The 21,552-nt window shown below is 35.8% G+C and overlaps 5 protein-coding genes across 11 annotated transcripts; 2 read left to right on the forward strand and 3 right to left on the reverse strand.

The window, feature by feature from the left end:
* Positions 1-65: 65 nt before the first annotated feature.
* Positions 66-2,212, forward strand: LOC126767945 (uncharacterized). Its single transcript, XM_050485774.1, has 4 exons — positions 66-312; positions 380-592; positions 649-1,849; positions 1,933-2,212. The coding sequence occupies exons 1-4, from the start codon at positions 154-156 to the stop codon at positions 2,052-2,054; spliced, it is 1,695 nt and encodes a 564-aa protein (XP_050341731.1). The 5' UTR covers positions 66-153; the 3' UTR covers positions 2,055-2,212.
* Positions 2,213-3,089: 877 nt separating this feature from the next.
* LOC126767940 (E3 ubiquitin-protein ligase Kcmf1) lies at positions 3,090-10,243 on the reverse strand. Of its 7 annotated transcripts, none has more exons than XM_050485759.1 (7): positions 10,074-10,243; positions 7,621-8,239; positions 7,121-7,545; positions 6,724-6,984; positions 6,149-6,430; positions 5,862-6,073; positions 3,090-5,358 (listed from the first exon to the last, which is right to left on the reverse strand). In XM_050485759.1, exons 2-7 carry the CDS (start codon positions 7,634-7,636, stop codon positions 4,806-4,808), a joined length of 1,749 nt encoding a protein of 582 aa, XP_050341716.1. In that variant the 5' UTR covers positions 7,637-8,239; positions 10,074-10,243; the 3' UTR covers positions 3,090-4,805. The 7 variants fall into 7 exon arrangements, with proteins under 7 accessions (XP_050341716.1, XP_050341721.1, XP_050341717.1 ...); XM_050485764.1 differs by lacking the exon at positions 10,074-10,243 and adding an exon at positions 9,967-10,046; XM_050485760.1 differs by lacking the exon at positions 10,074-10,243 and adding an exon at positions 9,916-10,023.
* A 593-nt stretch (positions 10,244-10,836) lies between these two features.
* On the reverse strand, positions 10,837-12,429 carry LOC126767953 (abasic site processing protein HMCES). The gene is made up of 3 exons (XM_050485784.1): positions 12,238-12,429; positions 11,426-12,164; positions 10,837-11,373 (listed from the first exon to the last, which is right to left on the reverse strand). Exons 1-3 carry the CDS (start codon positions 12,255-12,257, stop codon positions 10,930-10,932), a joined length of 1,203 nt encoding a protein of 400 aa, XP_050341741.1. The 5' UTR covers positions 12,258-12,429; the 3' UTR covers positions 10,837-10,929.
* A 474-nt stretch (positions 12,430-12,903) lies between these two features.
* LOC126767989 (splicing factor 3B subunit 5) lies at positions 12,904-13,371 on the forward strand. The gene has a single exon (XM_050485828.1). It carries the CDS (start codon positions 13,022-13,024, stop codon positions 13,277-13,279), a length of 258 nt encoding a protein of 85 aa, XP_050341785.1. The 5' UTR covers positions 12,904-13,021; the 3' UTR covers positions 13,280-13,371.
* A 1,655-nt stretch (positions 13,372-15,026) lies between these two features.
* Positions 15,027-18,006, reverse strand: LOC126767931 (aryl hydrocarbon receptor nuclear translocator homolog). Its single transcript, XM_050485732.1, has one exon. The coding sequence runs from the start codon at positions 17,630-17,632 to the stop codon at positions 15,686-15,688; it is 1,947 nt and encodes a 648-aa protein (XP_050341689.1). The 5' UTR covers positions 17,633-18,006; the 3' UTR covers positions 15,027-15,685.
* Positions 18,007-21,552: the final 3,546 nt, after the last annotated feature.

Genomic DNA, 21,552 nt, shown 5'->3' on the forward strand with positions numbered 1-21,552 from the left:
ACTTATATGTACAAATGTATGAAGTGTGCGCACTTCCTTAATCGTAGTTCCTTTTTATGTCTCTTCTACTCGTTGTCAAAATAAATTCGATACGAACGTGGAAAGTAAGCAAATGGAACAAAGAAGCATAAAATTTTAGAATATAATATTAAAATGAATTGTACGGAATCTTACAACGCTAATCATTTGAACAATAATCATAATATTGGATTCGACAGGGAAGAAGACATTTATGATGATAATGAAGCTGAAGGACACAGCAATGACGACGAGAACACCAACTCCGAACTATTTATCCGTCTGACAGATATGGTATATTTATATTTTATACTTAAAAAGGATATGCATATTAACACTTTTAAAAACTTAATTTAATAAGGTTCGTAAGCATTACTGTAATTATTTGGAGAAGCAACTGATAGAAAATATACATGCTTGGCGCGCAAACATAACTGAAAAGTATGATGCGGTTTCTAACTCTGAGCTTCCGATTGAGAAGGCGGCCTTGCAGGAGTGTTGTCGTATGCTGGAGGATAGGGCATTAAAGTCTTGTATGCATGCACGCCGCTATCAACGCACTATGCTAAAGATTGTAAGTTCATCAGCGGACAAATTGTATTAAATCAATATACGCAACTAACTTTTTAGATAGCTGAAGTTCGCCGCAATACACAAGAAAATCGTTTGGAGGGTAAATTAACAAAATTTATTGATGCAAATGAAGACAGTTGGCTATTATGCAGTCGTAAGGCAAAAGCGACACAAACGGACGAAAGCATGTTTTTATTTGATTATGATCCTAAAAGTTCAACAACAGAAGCTCCGAACAATATTTGTAGTACCCCTTCTGGTTTATCGTTGGAACAAAAAATCGAAATGTTTCAAAATCGTCTCAATCAAGAAACTGTAGCTAAAGTGGCTGCCACACATAAGATGTGCAGACCAAAAACATCGCGACGCACGCCACTTAAACTTTCAAAAAACCATCGCTCAACTCAGAGCAGCTATAATAAAATATCACTTGACATTAGCGGCCGTGAGCAAAATCAGAAGAGTTTGGGCGAAGGCTCAAAATTAAAATTGACTAGAGACAATTCAAAAATGACACATGATACAAGTCCGACAAAGCTTAAGGAGGTGACTGAAATGAGTATATGTTCTATAACAAACAATTGCACGCCGACAATGCAATTAAATGCTGATAGCATTGGACTAGAACAAGATGACGAAATCGCTAAGGAATTAGACCAACTATTTAGCGAGGAAAAGTCAGAGTTAGAGGAATTACTGGGTCTCAATTCGAATTCAGAAGTGGATGATCCACAAGTACGCAGTGTATTGGAAGAGATTAAAAGTGCAACGTTAGGTCACGATTTAAAACAAAATTCTAATGAACATCAGCAAACTATAAATTCTCCTTCGGATAATGAAGCATCGCCAATTAACGTGGATAGTTCGCCGCAGCAACACGTATCCTTACCATGTCATACTGAACGACCAGTTTCAAATATGCGGCACAGTTTATGGCCTTGTGAATTGTATATGCAACGGCGTCGTTTATCGGAGTCATTGAGTCGATTACTTGAAGAAGATTTTCGGTGGCATGATCTCATTAAATGGAAATTTCAAAAAATTTTTGGTGACGATAGCGATGACGAATTCGCGACGTGCAGTCCATCGATTGAACTAAACGAAGTGCTCATATGCAGTTGCATTCGTCGTATCTCGCCATGGATGGTGAAACATTTAATGAAACCAATGCGTGCTGGTCTCATATCCAACCGGTTTTTATTTAAAAAACTGGCAAAACGTTTGGCGCATTCAATAGTTTTGGAAAATCAATACCCAGGTGAGTTTGGATATCAATTGTGTATGAATTGAAATTTCTGTCGAAAAACACTGGTAGAGCTACATACATAACGGAATTTTCAGATGAACGTTTTATTAAACACGCTGTTGAGGAGTACTTTTGCTTGCATCAGGCTGTCGTCAATATGGAGGATTTGGCCACTATGCCCAGTCTAAACACAATCAATAATAATTTAAGTTATTAGAATATATTAATAACAAAATCACACAATGAGAACTATCTGTTCTTGATCATTGCTGCAAAAATAACATCTTGAGTTATCCCTCCCTATATTATTTCCTTTTAAATGAAGCGTATTGAATATACAAATAAATAAATATAGTACGAAATTTCCGTTAAAAATTTGTTGACACTACTTTTTACTATTTTGCGCTTTTAACGTGACAAGTGAGTTATGTTTATTGAAAAATACATATATAAAATTAGAGAAGAATTAAAATATTAATATGTATATGTTGATATATAAAGATGGAAAAAGTTTTAACTTTGTTTTATCTGATTTTTTACTTAGAGTTGACAAAAAGACGTGGATAGCCCTAAAAAGCATTTGGAAGGTTTTAATAAGGACCAGGCTAAAAAAACAGAGTTTTGCTTAAACTTGAAAGAATGGTAAACAAACATTTATTTGTCAGTAATTGTAGATGTTTGCATTTAATATAAATAAGAAAAGCGTCAACTTCGGTTGCAGCGAAGCTATAAGATCTTTCACAGGTACATTTAATTATAGCATAAAAGAGTAAAAAAATTTGTATCTTGATTTTGATCAGTCAGTTTTACTTTCTTCATATATTGTACCGTTGCCTTGGCAAATAAGCCGTGCCAATTTTCGTGAAAAGCTATATGATATAGTGGTCTAATACCGCCGATTCCGCCAGATGAGCAGCTTTTGCAAGGGACGTGTGCAAAAACCAAGAGACTACTTCGCGTATATACAGACAGACGGACATGGCTAAATCAACTCAGCTCGTCACGCTGATCTTTTATATATTTACTTTATTGGGTCTCCCACATTTCCTTCTGCGTGTTACAAATAATTTGACAAACTTAATATACCCGGGTAAAAGTAAGGCTCACAAACAGCCTTTTTCAACAAACAATTGGCTTTCAGTGTTCGAAAAACTATTTTAAGGGAAGAATATTTTTAAAAATAATAAAATTGGCGATTTTTCATTTTCTTACTTGCTTAAAAACTGATTTATGCAGGCACAAGAAATTAAAATAACCTTGTAATACTTTTAAATTTATTAAATATTCTTACAATACAATCATATCATCATTTGAAACGTTTCATTCACAAATTCAAGAACTCATTACCAGTTTCGTAGGGACTCATTTAAACATTAGATGCGTATTAGTTGCGCTAACCAATCCCCGCAATTCAATATTTTGCTTATGATATCTACTTTCTATAGACATTGAATATTTTATCTTTTACGCTTTGAAATTATACAATTTATATAAACCCGTTGTTTTTACGCATTCGCCACGTATACATATAGTATATAAATAAATTTTAGTTTCGTCGAATAAAAAAATAAAAACAAAAAACAATCATTTTTAACTTTTCGAAATTTTGGCATCCATATTTACGCCTGCCGTAAGTTTTTTGTTTCCACTAACGAGTATGCGTATAGTAATTTCTGACGTTTTTAACAAAAATACGTTTTTGAAGCATTAACCGAAGATGACTTTAAGCAGACATCTAGCTCATCTGTTGCCTTAATAACAATACCTAAGCTTTGACAAATTACCAAAATTTATTACCAATTAACAGATCTAAAAACAGAATAACAAGAAATAATGCTGGTTGATGATGTGCTATATATTTACGATCGCGCCAAATTCAATACAGACATTTGCATGATTTTTAAAACCACGTGACATATGTATTTCTCCCAATAAAAAGTATTTCAATTACACTTATATGGATCTATAAACAAAATTAACCCTACTAGCTAATAATTTATAATTGAGAAATCACATGAAAAGTCGTTAGAACAAGGGTGAATGGAAGAAGGCATATTTCTCGTATTTAAGATCGAACTATTTTTGCACATGACAAAATAAGCTGTGCGAAAAACAAATATCTAACTGTTATCGAAATAAATATATGTAATTATATTGATATTGCAATAGGTCGTATGTACATGAACGCAGGTTGCATAAATAGAGAATAATTGAAAACCTATTCACGCGCTAAAAACCTTCCGAAATTTCACACTAAAATGTTTTATATCAAAATCGTAGCATTTTGCATACAATTGAACCACAATAACCAATTTGAACTCTACTCTTTACACACCTCACGCTTCCTTTGACCTACATAATTGCGCGCGTTCATTTTACATAAACATACTTTGTCTCCATACATTCATTTAAACGTGTAGTGTATATTCAAATTGGTCATGCTACAGATAATTTGGTTATTTATATTTTAATAGTGTTTCCTTTAATTTTAAATATTCAATTTCTTTAAAATTATAATTAGTTCATTTCATTACAATAGGTGTGTTGGTTGGGTTGCCTTCTCTTTGTTTTTGTTTTTTCTTTTTATAATTATATAAATTTTAATAATTATAATATATTTAATAAACCATATTTATAATGTTTTACTCTGCTTGTTGCATCTGCTGCTTCTATATGTGTCCATCATATCATCCTTTAGCTTTTAGCCACGTTGCATACGGTTTCAAAGCACTTTTATTTTGGTTTTAACTGCCCCCACTTGTGTTTATAGCATTGTGTTTTTTCATTTGTCGACGGCATCGTTCGTCTCCAGTGTTCATGTGCTAAATGTGGAATTGCTGTTGTTGTGATTGTAGATGTACTTTTGCTGCGGTTTTCCTAATTGATGTTTCTTTTGTTTCTGTTTATGTTGCAGTTTTATTAGTATTTGCTGTTTATGTTCATGTCATGGCTGATGAGGACGATAGCACTACCTAGAATGTTGTTGTTGGGGCTGTGATCCAGCAGCTGCTGCGCCACCACCAACTGGTGGAGGTGGTGGACGGCCCCGCCGTTCAATGCCTCTGTCAGCTGTTGGTTTACCTCCAGTTCCCCCAGCGCCGCCACTCACACCGCTGTTACTCGTTGACTTCTTTTTTGATGCGTAGGTTTGCTGCTGTGCCTGCTGTTGTTGCTGCTGCAGTTGTTTGTACTCGTCGGCAATATCCTCCGGAGTGGTCTGTTGCTGCTGATGTACCTGCTGGCGGCCGCTACCAGGCATAGTTCCGGCGCTAACGCTACTGCTACCACTGGTGTTTGTAGTTTGTGCGGAGGCATCGGTGTTGTTGTTCATCAACGATTCCCTCGCATTAGCATCACTTTTTGTGTTCGCTGCTGAGACTTTCTCGTTATTTACATTATCACTATTGGTTTCCTGCGATTCGCCACGATTATCGCGCTCCGTCTCGCCACCACCAATTGCAATGGTGTCGAGTGAGTCATAGGAAAGAGTCGACAATACAAGCGCTTGTACAAATTGTGATCTACATTGAAGAGAAAGAAGGTAAATTATTAGTTAAGTATTTTAATCTAAACGCGCCGAACTCGGCATCAAGAATTGTACTTTCAATAGAATACTTGACGGAAAATTATCGCGAACATTGATATTTCACTTATAGACGACTCTAATTTGAAAAAATACTTATGTGTATTTCTATATTGGTTCTCCGACATTTAACACAACTATTTGAAAGTTTTGTATATAAAAAAAATATTAATAAATAAATAAATAACTTAAAAAAATATAATAAATAAAACTAAAAAAGACATTAATAATCGGGTACTTTCCAGCAGCTGTCAATTCCGGATTTTTTTAAATAAATAATATGTTTTATATTTACAAATTAGTTTTTGCTTGCATTGGTAGCTATTTATGCGTTCAAAGAGAAAACCATAACGCTTTTGATATGAAATCTGTTTAAATATGTATAATTCAATTCCTAACAAATGATAAGTTTGTATAAAAAACACTTTTCTACATACATACCGATCAGATCGTTCTCTTTCCATTTCAGCCCATTCTGTATCACTCAATGTTGGCTGCATGAATTTTGTTAGCAAAAACTGTGATTGAACGTCAGCCCCATTGCTTGCGCTATTAACACCCGTACCCACTGCACCGCCAGCAATTGACATGCCGAGTATATTGTTAGCATTGCTGCCACTACTCCCATTTACATTACCACTTCCGCCTCCACTCTATTCGGAAAGATCAGAACAACAAATTAGAAATACATATTCGGTTGTCGGATGTAATGTTAATATAAAACCTACTTCTCTGTTGTTGATTCCGGCGTTGCCTGTCAGACCTGACTGCGATTGTTGCTGAGCTGCTAGTGATGGATTAACAGTCCATTCGTTGGTGCGACATGAACTGCCGCCACCACCATTGAGACTACCAGAACCGCTTGCGCCACTGCCACCACTGCCACCAGAACCACTGCCGCTTAATATCGGACCGCTGCTTATCACCTCTGGCATGGTTGCATTCGAATTCGATGAAGAGACCATCGGATGAGCCCGTCGGGGCAAACGCTCCAACTGTTGGCGAGTTGCCTAAACAAAAACGAACAAAGAAATGACATTAATTAGTATATAAAAAGATGGCGCAAACAAAAAAAAAAACAAAAACATTTCAATGAAATTAAAAACATAAACAAATAATTTCGTCATTCTTTCGGATGTATGTGCACCGCGTTGACTCCTGTGAAAATTGTACAACTGCGCAATTTTCTACTGCAGCATGAATATACACACATATGTATGTATGTATGTAGACAGGTTCATTTAAATAATGTTCTAAACCATATGTACTTGTATATAAACATAAGAAACACAAAATTAGATACCGTCACTTGTTGTCGTTCCAATTGTATTTGCATTTGCAATTGTTGCAGCTGAGACGTTTGTGGTCCACCTCTTCTCACGCCCGATAACTGTGAAAGTAGTTCGGCAATAGGATCTACTGATTCTCTTCCGGATGGAGAAAGGGCAGATAATCCGCTCGATGAACTAAAGTGCATATTAGAACGACGTGCACGAGGACCTCCAAGAGTACGACCAGGAATGCGACGTACGCCACCACCATGCCGAATTGCTGATGGCTCATCGTATATTTCAAAGATACATATTAAGGAAACCCATTTGATATATTAAAAACAAGAAACAGAAACAGAAAAAACCTATGTATGAATATAGCTTATATGGTGTCTTATGTTTAAACTTGGTATTATTCAAAAAGGATATTAGAAATGAAATTAGTTCCCGTGGTCCCGTTCGATGCTCCAATGTTAGATGACCGGCAAAGTCGTCTGTGACTAGATTCGGTTCGCCTCCCGGTAGTCCGGCACATACTGGACACACCACCTCAAGGCTGGTCTCCGTATGCTCGGCCGAAACGTGCTCCAGTAACGTAGCATCGCTAAAACCCATTTTTTTACAATAGGGGCATGTGAAACTTTGTGGTTGCTCTGAGTTGAGCATCTCGCCACCGAAAAACAATTCTATATCGGAACGCGTAAGAATACATTGCATTGGATGATCGACCAAATGACGGGTAGATGTAACGCCATCTTCATAGCAATCAGCACATAAATCATAATCATAGCATATCAAGCATTTGTAGCGGCGACCATTAAAGTTGCTTTTGAGACAAGAATCACAACTGACTCCTATTTACAATTTAAAGTAATTTAGTGTTAATATTTTTTTATTAAAATTCATTTTCGCAGTTCATAAAACTTTACCTTCATGGCGGCTCATTATTCACAAGTCGAAGTATACCAAAGTCTATGTTGCCTCCGTTGTTTTGACGCTTTACGACGCTGCCGCTGCGTGTTTTTAACACGTTTCTATTTACTATAATCCTTTTGTGTGTTTACCCGTTCCTTTAATTTGTAGCTACCGCCGATACAAAGTAGAATAAGAATTGTAGTCGAAAATGTACATCAAATAAGTCTTCTTTTCGCACAACTTAACGTTCTTCGTAAATGCGAATTCTCGTATTTAGTTTTTATTTATATCGGCAGAATATCCCAATATAGATATTTCTTGAACGCCACAGCGTTTGCACTTATAACTTTTTTTTATAAAACTATAGGCCACCAAGTACTATGTGTTTTTAATGGAGGCTAGCGTTGAACAAAGAATTATAACGTTTATACGAAGATCTTTTTACAATTTTATTAATAAAGAACCACTTATTTTTTACTTTCGCTGGTATGATTATTTAGCTTCTCTTTCAGCAGGACGTTGCTGCACCGAATGATAGGCAATGGCCAATAACTCAATTGGTTATTTGACGAAATAGTAGTAGTATCTTTATTTTTTTTATTGTAATTGTCGTTTGTTGTAATAATGCAGCAACTGGGTATAGAGAAACACATATAATATATTAGTTCATGTTTTGGAAATGAAATCAAAATTGGGGAAGGAATGCATCATTAGACACCGCGATGGGATACAGCAACGAATTATATAACATATCCACGGTAATTGTTTGATTATACCGGCAGAATGTATTATTTTGCAAACAATGAATTTAAATTTTACTTTGTAAAAAACATTCTCATTGTCTATAAATGTAAAGAGTTGTATAACTTCTTTAATATTGATAAATCGTTTTTCACAAAGCATTTCCTGATTCTGATCTTTTTAGCTATTATTTTCCTTGAATATAACAGTGGAATCACTATTTTTTTCTTTCCCTAAACAAATGAACCTTCAATCCACTTTTTCTTGTTTTTTCATTTTTTTTATATCTTTCTCTGTAGATACCTTTCCTCTTATTGCATTCCAATTAGACCAACGAAATTCCCTTAGATATTTTGCAAATTTGTAGTTCTATTCTTATTTTATTCTTTTCGTCTTTTGTATTTCACTCGAACAGAAACGATTAAAATTTGTACCAAAAACGATTCATTACGCTTGCTTTACCTTCACTTAAATTCCTTTATTTTTTTATGTATTCTGTTTTGTGTTTGAGGAAAACTCAAATCTAACAAAAGAATCGCAAAGTTCTTTGTTTTCAAAAAGAATTTTCTTTTAATTATGATATTCTTGTTTTCACTTCAGCAATATATTCCATTGCGAAAATTTTATTTTTAACTCCTCACCAAGGGAAGTAAGAAAAAAAGGAAAATATTCAGCCCGTTGCCCGTTCACTCGTTTAGTTAAATCGTTAAACATCGTGTATTCTTCATCGGCCAATGCAATGTTGCCAGCTTCAAAAAGCTGAATAAAATACTTCTTTTTCAAACATTAAAGCTTATGACTGTAGAATCGTTTTATTGTAGATTTTTACTTTTAAAGTTTTCTTCAAACGTTTATGTCATTTTGTCTTTTTGTATCCTAAATATACATTAATGGTTAATATTCATCTTGGTTTATTCCTCTAAAACATTCTTATATTCTTTGCCACTTCAACAAATAATTAAGGTGATTTTAATTATTTTAAATGTACTTTGAGATAATTTAGACCTGGCTTAATAAAAAATTATATTATTATAAAAACTACTTAATGCCACAATTACAACACGATTATGTTTAAAGTCTTGCAAAATTTAGGAAACCGTCTATGTAACACTTAAACAGTCATCCAATCATTTTTTTTTTCATTCTTATTAATAAATAACCTTTTTTCTTTTAAGTTCTACCTCATAGTGGGTGGAAATGAAAGTGCAGCAAGACCATATAATAATTGTTTCGAAGAAATATGTTTCATAAAGCATGAATTGCCAATTTAACCTTCCACGCAATTAACCTTTTGAATTGTTGATATTACAATGTCAGTAAAACACATTAAAATATCTAGTCACAATAACGTTTTGCTTTTCTTTTTACTGCGTTTTAATAAATTGGATCACAGTATTAAGTTGCACATCTTATGACCCATCGGCATTTATTGGTCTATAGTAAACCTATTCTTGAGCCAACTCATAGTTGCAAATATACATATTCACTATAAATTTGTGTCTTTCACAATCCTCAGAAATATAATGCATCTTAGAATTAATATATATGTATATGTGCATATGATTTACGGTTGGATGCAACATCAATGCACTAATATAGTTAGCTTTCAATCTAACAACCAATAGCAATGCAAACGATGACAATTGGAAAAATTCCCATTCTTCACTCTTCCCGCATATAAGTATGTATGTAATTTCAGATAGCGAAAGTTTTGATTTTCAATTACTTTATTTTGGTATTATCTTCATATATTAATTTCTATTACACTCAATCTGTCGAATAAATAAATAAATAAAATTCACTTTAACAAAAATTTAGAATAGAAGGAAAAACAATTTATTTCGCGACAGGAGATAATTTTTCAGACTTTTATGTTTTTCTCTTTGATTTTCGGTCTCCTTCTTCTACCTTTTTACAGGGTTGAATCTCAATGTATGTTTTAGCTCTACCTTATTGCATCAAATTATGTTTTTAAGTTTAAGGACAAAACTTAACCGAATAAAGTTTAACTTGCCAGTATAAATGAAATAATAAATCTTTAATTATCAGTATATTTAAGTTTTTTCATAAAAGTGAATTAATGGTCATAAAAAAATTGTGCGTATTCCAATTGGAATCGTAACCATGAACATTTATTTGATATCGAGAGAAATCGATTTAGAACCCACTTTAAAAGTTTAATAAAATTTAATTTAAATTTTGCTCTATTAATTTATATTTAAAAACTTCAAAAGTGAAATAAATTTTTAAGATAAAGCCAGTAAGAATATCATTTAACACATAACTTTATCAGATTAAAATTTCAAATATTTTAAAATTCATTACGCGCCAAAAAACATATTTTACAGGCCCAACCGGTACATTGTAAGTACGCTTTAGCCTAATACCTTTTATAAAAAAAAAGTCATATAATGAGCGAAAAACCTTTCCTTTATTTTTCTTTTTTTAAATTGGTTAACAAACACACCTTTAAATGAAATTAGCGGATGTTGAAAACTATTACTTTTAATGGTAATTTACATTGTTTATGTAGAAATTCAAAGATAGCTAATATAGCAAAATATAATAACGACTTCATTGAATTAGCTTTCGTCGCAAGTTTGCTGCTTTTCACTTGCACTATCTGTCGATGGGACAGTGTTGAGCAGAGCTGCTTCCCTAACAGCTTTTTTATAATCGCGAAAACGCGGTCGCTTTGGCGGGTTTTCAGCATCGCTTTCACTCGCCGTACTTCCTCCACCGCTCCCACCTCCACAATCGTTGGTACTCTCATCCTCACTTAATTGTTTTGCTTGCTCCTCTCGACGTTTTCGCACATTCAACCAATTTAATAAGGATTTACCTGTGTTATTGCAATCTTTAGAAGAATCATTTTTCTGTATCAACTCTATGGGCTTATTGCATTGCTCTGATTTATTTCGCGAATTGTTGACGTAACTAGATACACGATACCAATCCAATTTAGTGGCAGGACGCAAAGTAGCTAAGGCCTCATCGTCTGTTACCCGTTTAAAGTCAAGCCAATCCTGAAAAATAGACGAGTTTAGTAGTGTATACAAGTTCAAGCAAATTCTTTACATTCACTTGTTGCTCGGTTTCTAGTATGGCAGGCATGCGATGATGTAGCCAAGACATTATTTTTGAAGATTCAAATGTTATTATACTATAACTATATATCTTGTCACCATTCTCATCTTCCCATATATCGAAAAGACCAGCCATTTTCAATAGATTGACATTATCAGCAGTCCATGTGGATTTGTTATACATTTTTACACCTTCCGCTTGTGGCATATATAATAAATGTGCTGCTCGTTCTGAGGGTTTAGCTGATTTTGTGGTCTGCCATTCATAAAAGCCTTCGCATAGAACCACGCATCGCTGACCTCTTCGAAATGGGCCACGATATAATTTTGATTCCAGCATATGCTCTAACCGACAATTATTGGTTGATAAACCATGTCGGCGATAGTCACCTTTATGCCAAAATGGTATCATGCCCCACATCATAGGCACAATAACTTGAGATTGGGTATTGAATTCTTCATTATTACCATCGTCGCAGAAATGATCAGTAGATACTATTACAGGTGTAATATCAGTAGGTGTCATGTTATATGAGGGTTGATAGGTTCGACCGCAGTTAAACTCAGACCGCCACTCTGGAGTAAGTAATGTACTCTCAAGAATGGTATTAGAGTTTTGTTCATCAATTTTTGGTGCAACATTTCTTTCGGTTTTTTCTTCGTTTGTAGTATTAACTAATTTTGTTGACTTATATCTACAAGCGCACAATACATCCTTCGGTTCCAATGTTCTAGAAAAATGTTAAAATAAATTAGTTTAATATGCCTTATAGATACATATGTGTAATGGTTGTAAGCATTTACAAGCAAGTTCTTCCACACATATCGAAATAATTCCTGGTTATACAAAATAGTTACGCATGTAGTAACGTTTATTTTAACATCAAACATGTATTTTCTTTGCCTATAATTGCAAACTTTTTCATGTATAATATTTTTCTTCGAATGAATACGTTGGATTCTGCAAAACGCCGCATTTTATCGATATATTTTATTTTGTTAATCGGTTTAATATGAACAGCTGTGAAGTGATGACACTTCCATAAGTGAATGGTCTGTATACCAGCAACGATTTTATTCCGGTCGTAATGTTAATAATGCATCGTTTCCACAGCAACACAAGTAATTATTTTTTGTCTTGTAAAATAAAACTGGTTGTTGCGAAAGACTAATTTTGTAGGAACCAGCAAATAAAGAGTTTTAAGGCCGGTAAAGAGCTTAAACATTTTAAAACTCTATACGCGCCAAAAAATATATGACCTTGTTTTTACATATTATATTTTAAAAGAAATGATTTTTTAGAAATGAACTACCCCCAAACCACTGAAGTAATTTATTGCCAACACACAACTATCACAATAGTCGGATTCTTCAATTAATATAATAATTCTAATATCTTTTAAAAATTAACTTCAATGCAATTTAAAGCTTGCAGCTAAGGATATCGACGTAAACTTATAAAACATTTTATCGGAACTGTTTTGCACATCCCTAGAACATACACAACATTTTCTCTGTGCTTTTCATAATAAATTGATTTCATTTTTAATTTAACTACCTAGTTTTATTGGAATATACATTTTCTAAAATGGGTGAAAGATATAATATACACAGCCAATTAGAGCATTTGCAGAGCAAGTATATCGGTACCGGACATGCGGATACAACAAAATTTGAATGGCTAACTAATCAACATCGCGATTCCCTTGCTAGTTATATGGGACATTACGATATGCTGAATTATTTTGCAATTGCTGAAAATGAGTCTAAAGCGCGCATTCGATTTAATTTGATGGAGCGTATGTTGCAGCCGTGTGGACCGCCACCAGAAAAGGCCGACGATTAAAAATTAGTTGCCAAAAATGGTACTGTAATGTGTCAACTAGGAAGTTTAATTTTCTAAAATAAAGTAAATATTGATTTGTATATAAGAGAAAATCTTTGGTTTATTTAATGTAAAAATATCTAATGACCGAAAGAATATGTATATAATATGCAGTGATACGACGTTCCTTCGGTTTCAAATTCGAGTAAATCTATCATAGTTCTAGCAAATTATGCTTCAATTGTTTGACAATTGTATTATGTATGATAGAAACCAAAACTTTAAAAATTTTTTTTAGTTATTTAAGGTCTTCAGTTCCATTTTCAGAGATAATACGTTTGACATATTGGTTCTCAGCCCACATTTCAAATCTTTTAAGGTAGTAGTCTGGTAACTTATGCCTATTTTAATGACTTCTTTAGAGGGTGGTTTTTTATAGAAAAATAAAAATGAATTATCTTGAATATTTAGATTGTTTTTATTTACATATTGAATATATAAAAAAAAATGTATTTGAAAAAATTTAATACTTTATTAGTATTATTATTGTCACTCGAAGTTGGAACCTCAAAAAAAAAAATGAACGTAGGTGGCCCGGGTGATTTTGACTCTTGATGTTATCTGAAATCAAATATTCTTGTTTATTCTTAATCTATAGACATGTCATTCTGGTGGGAACTATTGAAGTTAAATTTAAAGGGTAAATAATAAAATGGCGGACTTTGAAAAAAAGTTCTTTTATTTTAGCAAAGAAAGGGTTGTAAAATAAAAAGTTAGGTTTGAAAAAATTCTCGTTAGTTCCGACGAGAACTATAAGTGTGTAGAGGAACCTGTTAAAATTTGAAAGCAATCGGTTCAGTAGAAAAAAAGTTAGGACCCGGGCCGACCAGAAAAACAATGTTTTGAGAAAAACGAGTTTAAAATTCAACAACTTCGAAAGAGACGACTCCGAGGCGCTCTAGGAAACTCGTTATAACTCCCGAAATACTTCGAATTTCTGTCTGAAATTTTCACAGTATATTCTCAAGACATTGTACTTTCAAATTAAGCAAAGAAAAATTTTTCGATTCCTTGAACCCAAGTTACCAGACTACTACCTTAACCAACTAACTTGGTTTCCTTCAATTACTTATTTCAGCACCTTCGAAAGGCTCTGTACATTCGAGTTAGCCGAAATATTCGCATAGTTGAATTTAACTAATTTTTAAACAAATAATATATGTATATTTGTATTAGTGAGATTTATCAAAGGGATAAACTTTATTGAAATAAAAGTACACTGTCAGACAATAAAATGTAATATTTCATATTTAATTTATACCCGTGATTATTTGAATGTTATAGAAGCATTTAGTCTTCGAAAGTGTATCCTGCGATGGTATATAAATATAAAATAAACTAACATTATTTTTTTAAACTTATGCAATTTTTTATAGTTTCACAATTCTTTTGCATGCAGTACAATGCATGTATGCTCTTTTCTTCTGTACCGTATAAAAAATTAATACATACATATATATTCTCTTATGTATAAATCTAAATATCTAAATGCGAATTTTAAGCAAATAATAATAAATTTCAAGTATAAACAGTTGGTGGTCATTTCCGTGCAATTGTATCAAATGTTGCTGTTTAAGCACCTTTTAGATTTTCGAGTGTTATTGTTTGGCCTTAATACTCATGCAAAACTTATATATGAGTACGTATCATATACATATTTATATGTACCTCCAATACAAATTTTGGTAAAGAATAAAATAACAGTAAGTAATGACATTGATGCAGCCACAAACTTTAAAGTCAGCGCATACTCGTTTATAAGTTTATTCTTGTTTAAAACATAGTGAAAATAAAAATTGTGGTACTATTATCGGTTATAAGTTACTGTTAAGGTGAACTTTCCCATCCCCTTGTAATTATTTGTTGAATTAATAAACTGATACTATATTCCCAAATACAATTTCAAATAAGCAATTTGTTATTTTATAGTTGAAAATTTGTACGTTCTAGCTAATGTACTTCTTTCTTAATGATGTTATTTACTTTATATGACGTTGCAATGACAAAATATAATATTTGACGTTAACAGCGCTATTCGAGTGTTCAAGTCAATGAATAGAGTTGTAAAAAATGCAGTGTCGTGACGATTTCTAGTATTATTTTGAAACGTGCTTTATCGGCAATAATATTGTGCTATGGTTCGACACTCTATATGATTTAAATCATTAATATAAATGAGTTTTTACAAAATTGCCACAAAAAAGTAACTTCTAAATATTAATATAGTTCTAAAATTTACTTTGCTAATACTTTCTACATATTTTTCATATGACATATTGCTTTATCCGTACATATGTATGTATGTTACAAGCCTACACAAATGCTTTACTATTTTGTATCCTTTTTCGCATTTATATTAGGCACTACTTATTCAAATTGTGTGTTGAACATATTGATGTTGAGGTCTTCGAACGTAGTTGTGCCACTTTGGTCTAGCATCTGCAGCATGTCGGAGAACTCCTGACCTTGTGGTTGACCGGCTTGCACATGTGCTCCATGAACGACGTGAGATACATGACCGGTGTGTGGAGCTGCATGAGGTCCATGCGGATGTTGTGGTTGAGCGGGATTTTGCCAGTCGCCCCACATACCAGAAGCATTTGCAGGTGGCGGAGCAGCACCTTGCGTGTTGTTTCCGGTGTGATAGCTACCTTGTCGGGTATTACCGGCACTTAATTGAGTATATGTTGGACCACTCGGTGAGCGTGCCGGACTCGTTTGATTGTATTGATAACCCTCAGATACAGCTTGTTGTTGACGAAGAGTCGTCCAGGTTGGCGCCGCAGGAGTCGGAGAACTGTTAGCCTTCGGTATTTTTGCCATATGTGCTGTATTTGGTGATGGGCCACTCGCATTGGGTGGATAGCCACTTAGTGGCGAGTGTGTAGCATCATAATTGTAAGCTACGGCGTTTTGTGCTGAGCCAGGGCGTGGAACATTATTGCTTTGCTGCCCAGTCATTCCACTTTGTGGGGGTATGTGTGACCCGATCATTCCATGAGTGGCATACATACCATCCGCAGTGCCTGCCGATGGTGTGACATCTCGACGAGCTTGTAAAGTGTAGTCCACAACGGGTGCTACGTAGACATGTTCAGCAGTCGATTGATCAGGGGTATTAGCATCATGTCCCGTGTTCGAATGTAGTGTTTTGGCTGAACTATTTGTGCACACAATATATTCTACTTCTTCTGTGTAGGGGTTAAGAAAAGCATTAACATGTGTTCGCAACCAAACGTATTCACCGCTTTTAGCACGTGCGCGATACATTAACGAAAAATTCCCCTTTTGCTTGAGTACTTGGTCAAAGCTGTCTTTTACATTCATTTGATCTTCAGTGTGGCAGAAATCGTAGCAAATTTTCCCAAGTAAATCTGTTGGGGTATAACCCAGAACATTCATAACACGTTGGTCGACAAAAGTATATTTCCCATCCATTGCATGACGCGTTATAAATTCTGACAGATTATTAGAGTTTGTCATATCATTGGATGCAGTTGATGTCACCTGCAAGCGCCCGATTGCTACTAGGCAGCAATGTGAAGAATGCATTTCGTCATCTACTGGACGTTCCATATGTACACTAGGAAACATATCAGTTGGTGGCCAGTTCTTTATGTATCCCGTACAGTGCACTACAGCGTAGTTGGTGCCGTCGCGAGAAGGACCGAGTGAGTTCCTTTGCTTCAAGCGATTTAAATGACCAGCAACCATTGTATCTGGATTTACATTGCCAACTCGCATACGACATATAAAACCACGACGTGCACCCATGCTAAGACGCATAGACGATTGGTGTCCTTCCTTTTTCACTGTACCTGTTTTAAGATCGAGTATACGACCAGTATTTTGTGACTCTTGTGTGGATAACTGTTCACGTATCTTCTCGCGATCGTCAGGATGAATGTGTTCATATAAGCTTGTGCCATACCAATCACTTTGAGTGTAGTTCAATACTGGAGTAACAGAATCTGAAACATAAATAACACGACCAGAATCACAAGACACCACAAATAGAAATCCATCAGCTGCTTCTAATATTAAATGCTTCAACTCTTGATCAGTAAGAAAAGAAGGTTTGTAAGTGCCATCACTGCTTGTATTCCCTGTGCCACGTAAAGCTTTCATATGTGCAACAGCCATACGGAGTATAGTCAGTTTGTCAGGTTTACGGGCTAGAGCACTGCAGGTGGGTACCATATCGGAAAGTTCAGTGATATAAGCCGTCATTTTGTTTCTTCGACGTCTTTCAATTTCACAATGATTTTCCCGACTGGCAAAACGTTCCTTATCCTGCATGTTTGATTCGTCCATGACTTGAATATTTTATGTATTTTCTGCGGTTTTATATTGTCTCAACTATTGCTTTATAATTTCGGTTGAACGTTTTCGTGGTTCTCGTTGAGTTATTCTTTTAGCTTTTCGTATAGCACAGTTGTTGTACTTGTGGTGTAGTGCGGACCAGAATGAGGTTGCAAGCACTTTGTCTACGTAGTAAAAAACTGCGAAATTTTCCAGAATTTAATTGCTTAAGCTTAAAACACAAATATTTGCACCAAGCATTGAGAGGTATAAATCGCATTAGCAAAATGTCTCAACACAATTCTCACATACTTATACTTTTACAATTTTTCACTAACTTTAGCGATTTACCGAGAATTTCTTCACGAAAAATGTACCAATGTTTACAGCAAAGTTGACTGTACACGGTAGACGGTCAAAGTGTTGCCAGTTTTTTATACATTTGTCTAGGTTGTACCCATTTTTTATAATAAATGTTTACATATTCTCATAATTCCAAAAAAAAATAAGTGTATGTATATACTGCGGGTAACAATGATAGTGCCTATGTATTTGCGAAGTTTGTTTATCAACTAGTTAGATAAAAGTAGCTTTGAAGAATTATAAAAATACTTCGTAACTCATCACTAGAGAGTGGCAATGATTGCAAACAACATCCACAAAATACCAAATAATGCCCAGTTCCAATAGTACAAGATTTGATTAAGATTTTTATTTTTATTTAGGTGTGCCAGTAAGCAGGAATAAAGGGATGTCCAACTTATTCCAGTGTGAGAGCGCTTCAAAATAAGCGTTTTTTTATAACATTTTCCATTATGACCTGATTGATGAAAATAATAATTTTTGGGCATTTAAATTAAAACACCCAACATTTAGTACGAATAAATATTACTATATATGTATATAATGGAGAAACTATTTAAATCTTTTTAAAGAATATTAGAACAACTGACTTTTGACCTTTCAATACCCAATAAAAGAATTTAAGCTTGTTAGCTCTCAATCATTAAATGTTTTTAATCATTTTCCATTGAAAATATTACTATGATGCTTTAAATTACAAAACATTTCACCAAATACCTTTAAATTTCACAAATTTATTTCATTTTCATTGTTTTAAATATTTTATAAGTGGTATTGAACGATGCAACAAATCCCTCCGTTTACATATTTTTTACACTCTCGCAACAAAGTTGCTAAGGAGAGTATAATAGTTTTGTTCACATAACGGTTGTTTGTAAGTCCTAAAACTAAAAGAGTCAGATATAGGGTTATATATTCCAAAGTGATCAGGGTGACGAGTAGAGTTGAAATCCGGATGTCTGTCTGTCCGTCCGTCCGTCCGTCCGTCCGCAAGCTGTAACTTGAGTAAAAATTGAGATATCATGATGAAACTTGGTACACGTATTCCTTGGTTCAATAAGAAGATTAAGTTCGAAGATGGGCAAAATCGGCCCACTGCCACGCCCACAAAATGGCGGAAACCGAAAACCTATAAAGTGTCAAAACTAAGTCATAAATAAAGATATTAAAGTGAAATTTGACGCAAAGGATCGCATTAGGGAGGGGCATATTCGGACATAACGAACGACGGAAGAGAAGGACGATGTGACCAAAGATGCCTTCTATGAGCGCTTGGAGCGCGCTTATGAGAGCTGCCCCCGCCACGATGTCAAAATCGTGCTTGGCGACTTTAACGCCAGGGTGGGCAAAGAAGGTATATTTGGCACTACGGTCGGTAAATTCAGCCTCCACGACGAAACATCCCCAAATGGGTTGAGGCTGATTGACTTCGCCGGGGCCCGAAATATGGTTATCTGTAGTACTAGATTCCAGCATAAGAAGATTCATCAAGCTACCTGGCTGTCTCCGGATCGAAAAACTACCAACCAGATCGATCATGTTGTGATAGATGGAAGACACGTCTCCAGTGTTTTAGATGTGCGTGCGCTCCGAGGTCCTAACATCGACTCGGATCACTATCTTGTTGCAGCTAAGATTCGCTCTCGCCGCTGTGCAGCAAAAAACGCACGCCAACAAACACAAGGAAAGTTCGACGTCGAGAAGCTGCAATCACAACAGACAGCCGAATGATTTTCTACTCGGCTTGCACTCCTGCTCTCTGAGAGCACTAGTCAACAACTCGGTATAAGGGAACTGTGGGACGGCATTTCAAATTCCTTACGTACAGCTGCAACCGAAACCATTGGTTTTCGGAAAGAGTAAAAGAACAGCTGGTACGACGAGGAGTGCCGTGTCGCAGCGGAGAGAAAACAAGCTGCCTACCTCGCAACGTTACGATGACCACTACACGTGCGGGATGGGATAGATACCGAGAGTTGAAGAGGGAAGCGAGACGCATTTGCAGATAGAAGAAGAAAGAGGCCGAAATGCGTGAGTACGAAGAGCTTGATAAGCTGGCCGACATGCTCGAAAATTCTACGAAAAAATGCGGCGGCTTACAGAAAGTTTCAAGACCGGAGCATACTCTTGTAGAACCCCCAAAGGTGATCTAGTCACTGATGCCCAGAGCATAGTTAAATTATGGGGGGAACACTTCTCCAGCCTGCTGAATGGCAGTGAACGCACAACACCAGGAGAAGGAGAACCCGATTCCCCAATCGATGACGATGGAGCAGACGTTCCATTACCCGACCATGAAGAAGTTCGAATAGCAATTGCCCGCCTCAAGAACAACAAAGCGGCAGGGGCCGACGGACTACCGGCCGAGCTATTCAAACACGGCGGCGAAGAACTAATAGGGAGCATGCATCAGCTTCTTTGTAAAATATGGTCGGACGAAAGCATGCCCAACGATTGGAATTTAAGTGTGCTATGCCCAATCCATAAAAAAGGAGACCCCACAATCTGCGCCAACTACCGTGGGATTAGCCTCCTCAACATCGCATATAAGGTTCTATCGAGCGTATTGTGTGAAAGATTAAAGCCCACCGTCAACAAACTGATTGGACCTTATCAGTGTGGCTCCAGACCTGGAAAATCAACAACCGACCAGATATTCACCATGCGTCAAATCTTGGAAAAGACCCGTGAAAGGAGAATCGACACACACCACCTCCTCGTCGATTTCAAAGCTGCTTTCGACAGCACGAAAAGGAGCTGCCTTTATGCCGCGATGTCTGAATTTGGTATCCCAGCAAAACTAATACGGCTGTGTAAACTGACGTTGAGCAACACGAAAAGCTCCGTAAGGATCGGGAAGGACCTCTCCGAGCCGTTCGATACCAAACGAGGTTTCAGACAAGGCGACTCCCTATCGTGCGACTTCTTCAACCTGCTCCTGGAGAAAATAGTTCGAGCTGCAGAACTAAACAGAGAAGGTACCATCTTCTATAAGAGTGTACAGCTGCTGGCGTATGCCGACGATATTGATATCATCGGCCTCAACATCCGCGCCGTTAGCTCTGATTTCTCTAGACTGGACAAGGAAGCACAGAAAATGGGTCTGGTAGTGAACGAGGGCAAAACGAAATATCTCCTGTCATCAAACAAACAGTCGTCGCACTCGCGACTTGGCTCTCACGTCACTGTTGATAGTCATAACTTTGAAGTTGTAGATAATTTCGTCTATTTAGGAACCAGCATTAACACCACCAATAATGTCAGCCTGGAAATCCAACGCAGGATTGATCTTGCCAAAGGTGCTACTTCGGACTGAGTAGGCAATTGAAAAGTAAAGTCCTCTCTCGACGAACAAAAGCTAAACTCTATAAGTCGCTCATATTTCCCGTCATGCTATATGGTGCAGAGGCTTGGGCGATGACAGCAACCGATGAGTCGACGTTACGAGTTTTCGAGAGAAAAATTCTGCGAGAGATTTATGGTTCTTTGCGCGTTGGCCACGGCGAATATCGCATTCGATGGAACGATGAGCTGTACGAGATATATGACGACATTGACATAGTTCAGCG

This window comes from Bactrocera neohumeralis, chromosome 2 (genome assembly GCF_024586455.1).
Source record: "Bactrocera neohumeralis isolate Rockhampton chromosome 2, APGP_CSIRO_Bneo_wtdbg2-racon-allhic-juicebox.fasta_v2, whole genome shotgun sequence".
In the NCBI taxonomy this organism is placed as follows: Eukaryota; Metazoa; Arthropoda; class Insecta; order Diptera; family Tephritidae; genus Bactrocera; species Bactrocera neohumeralis.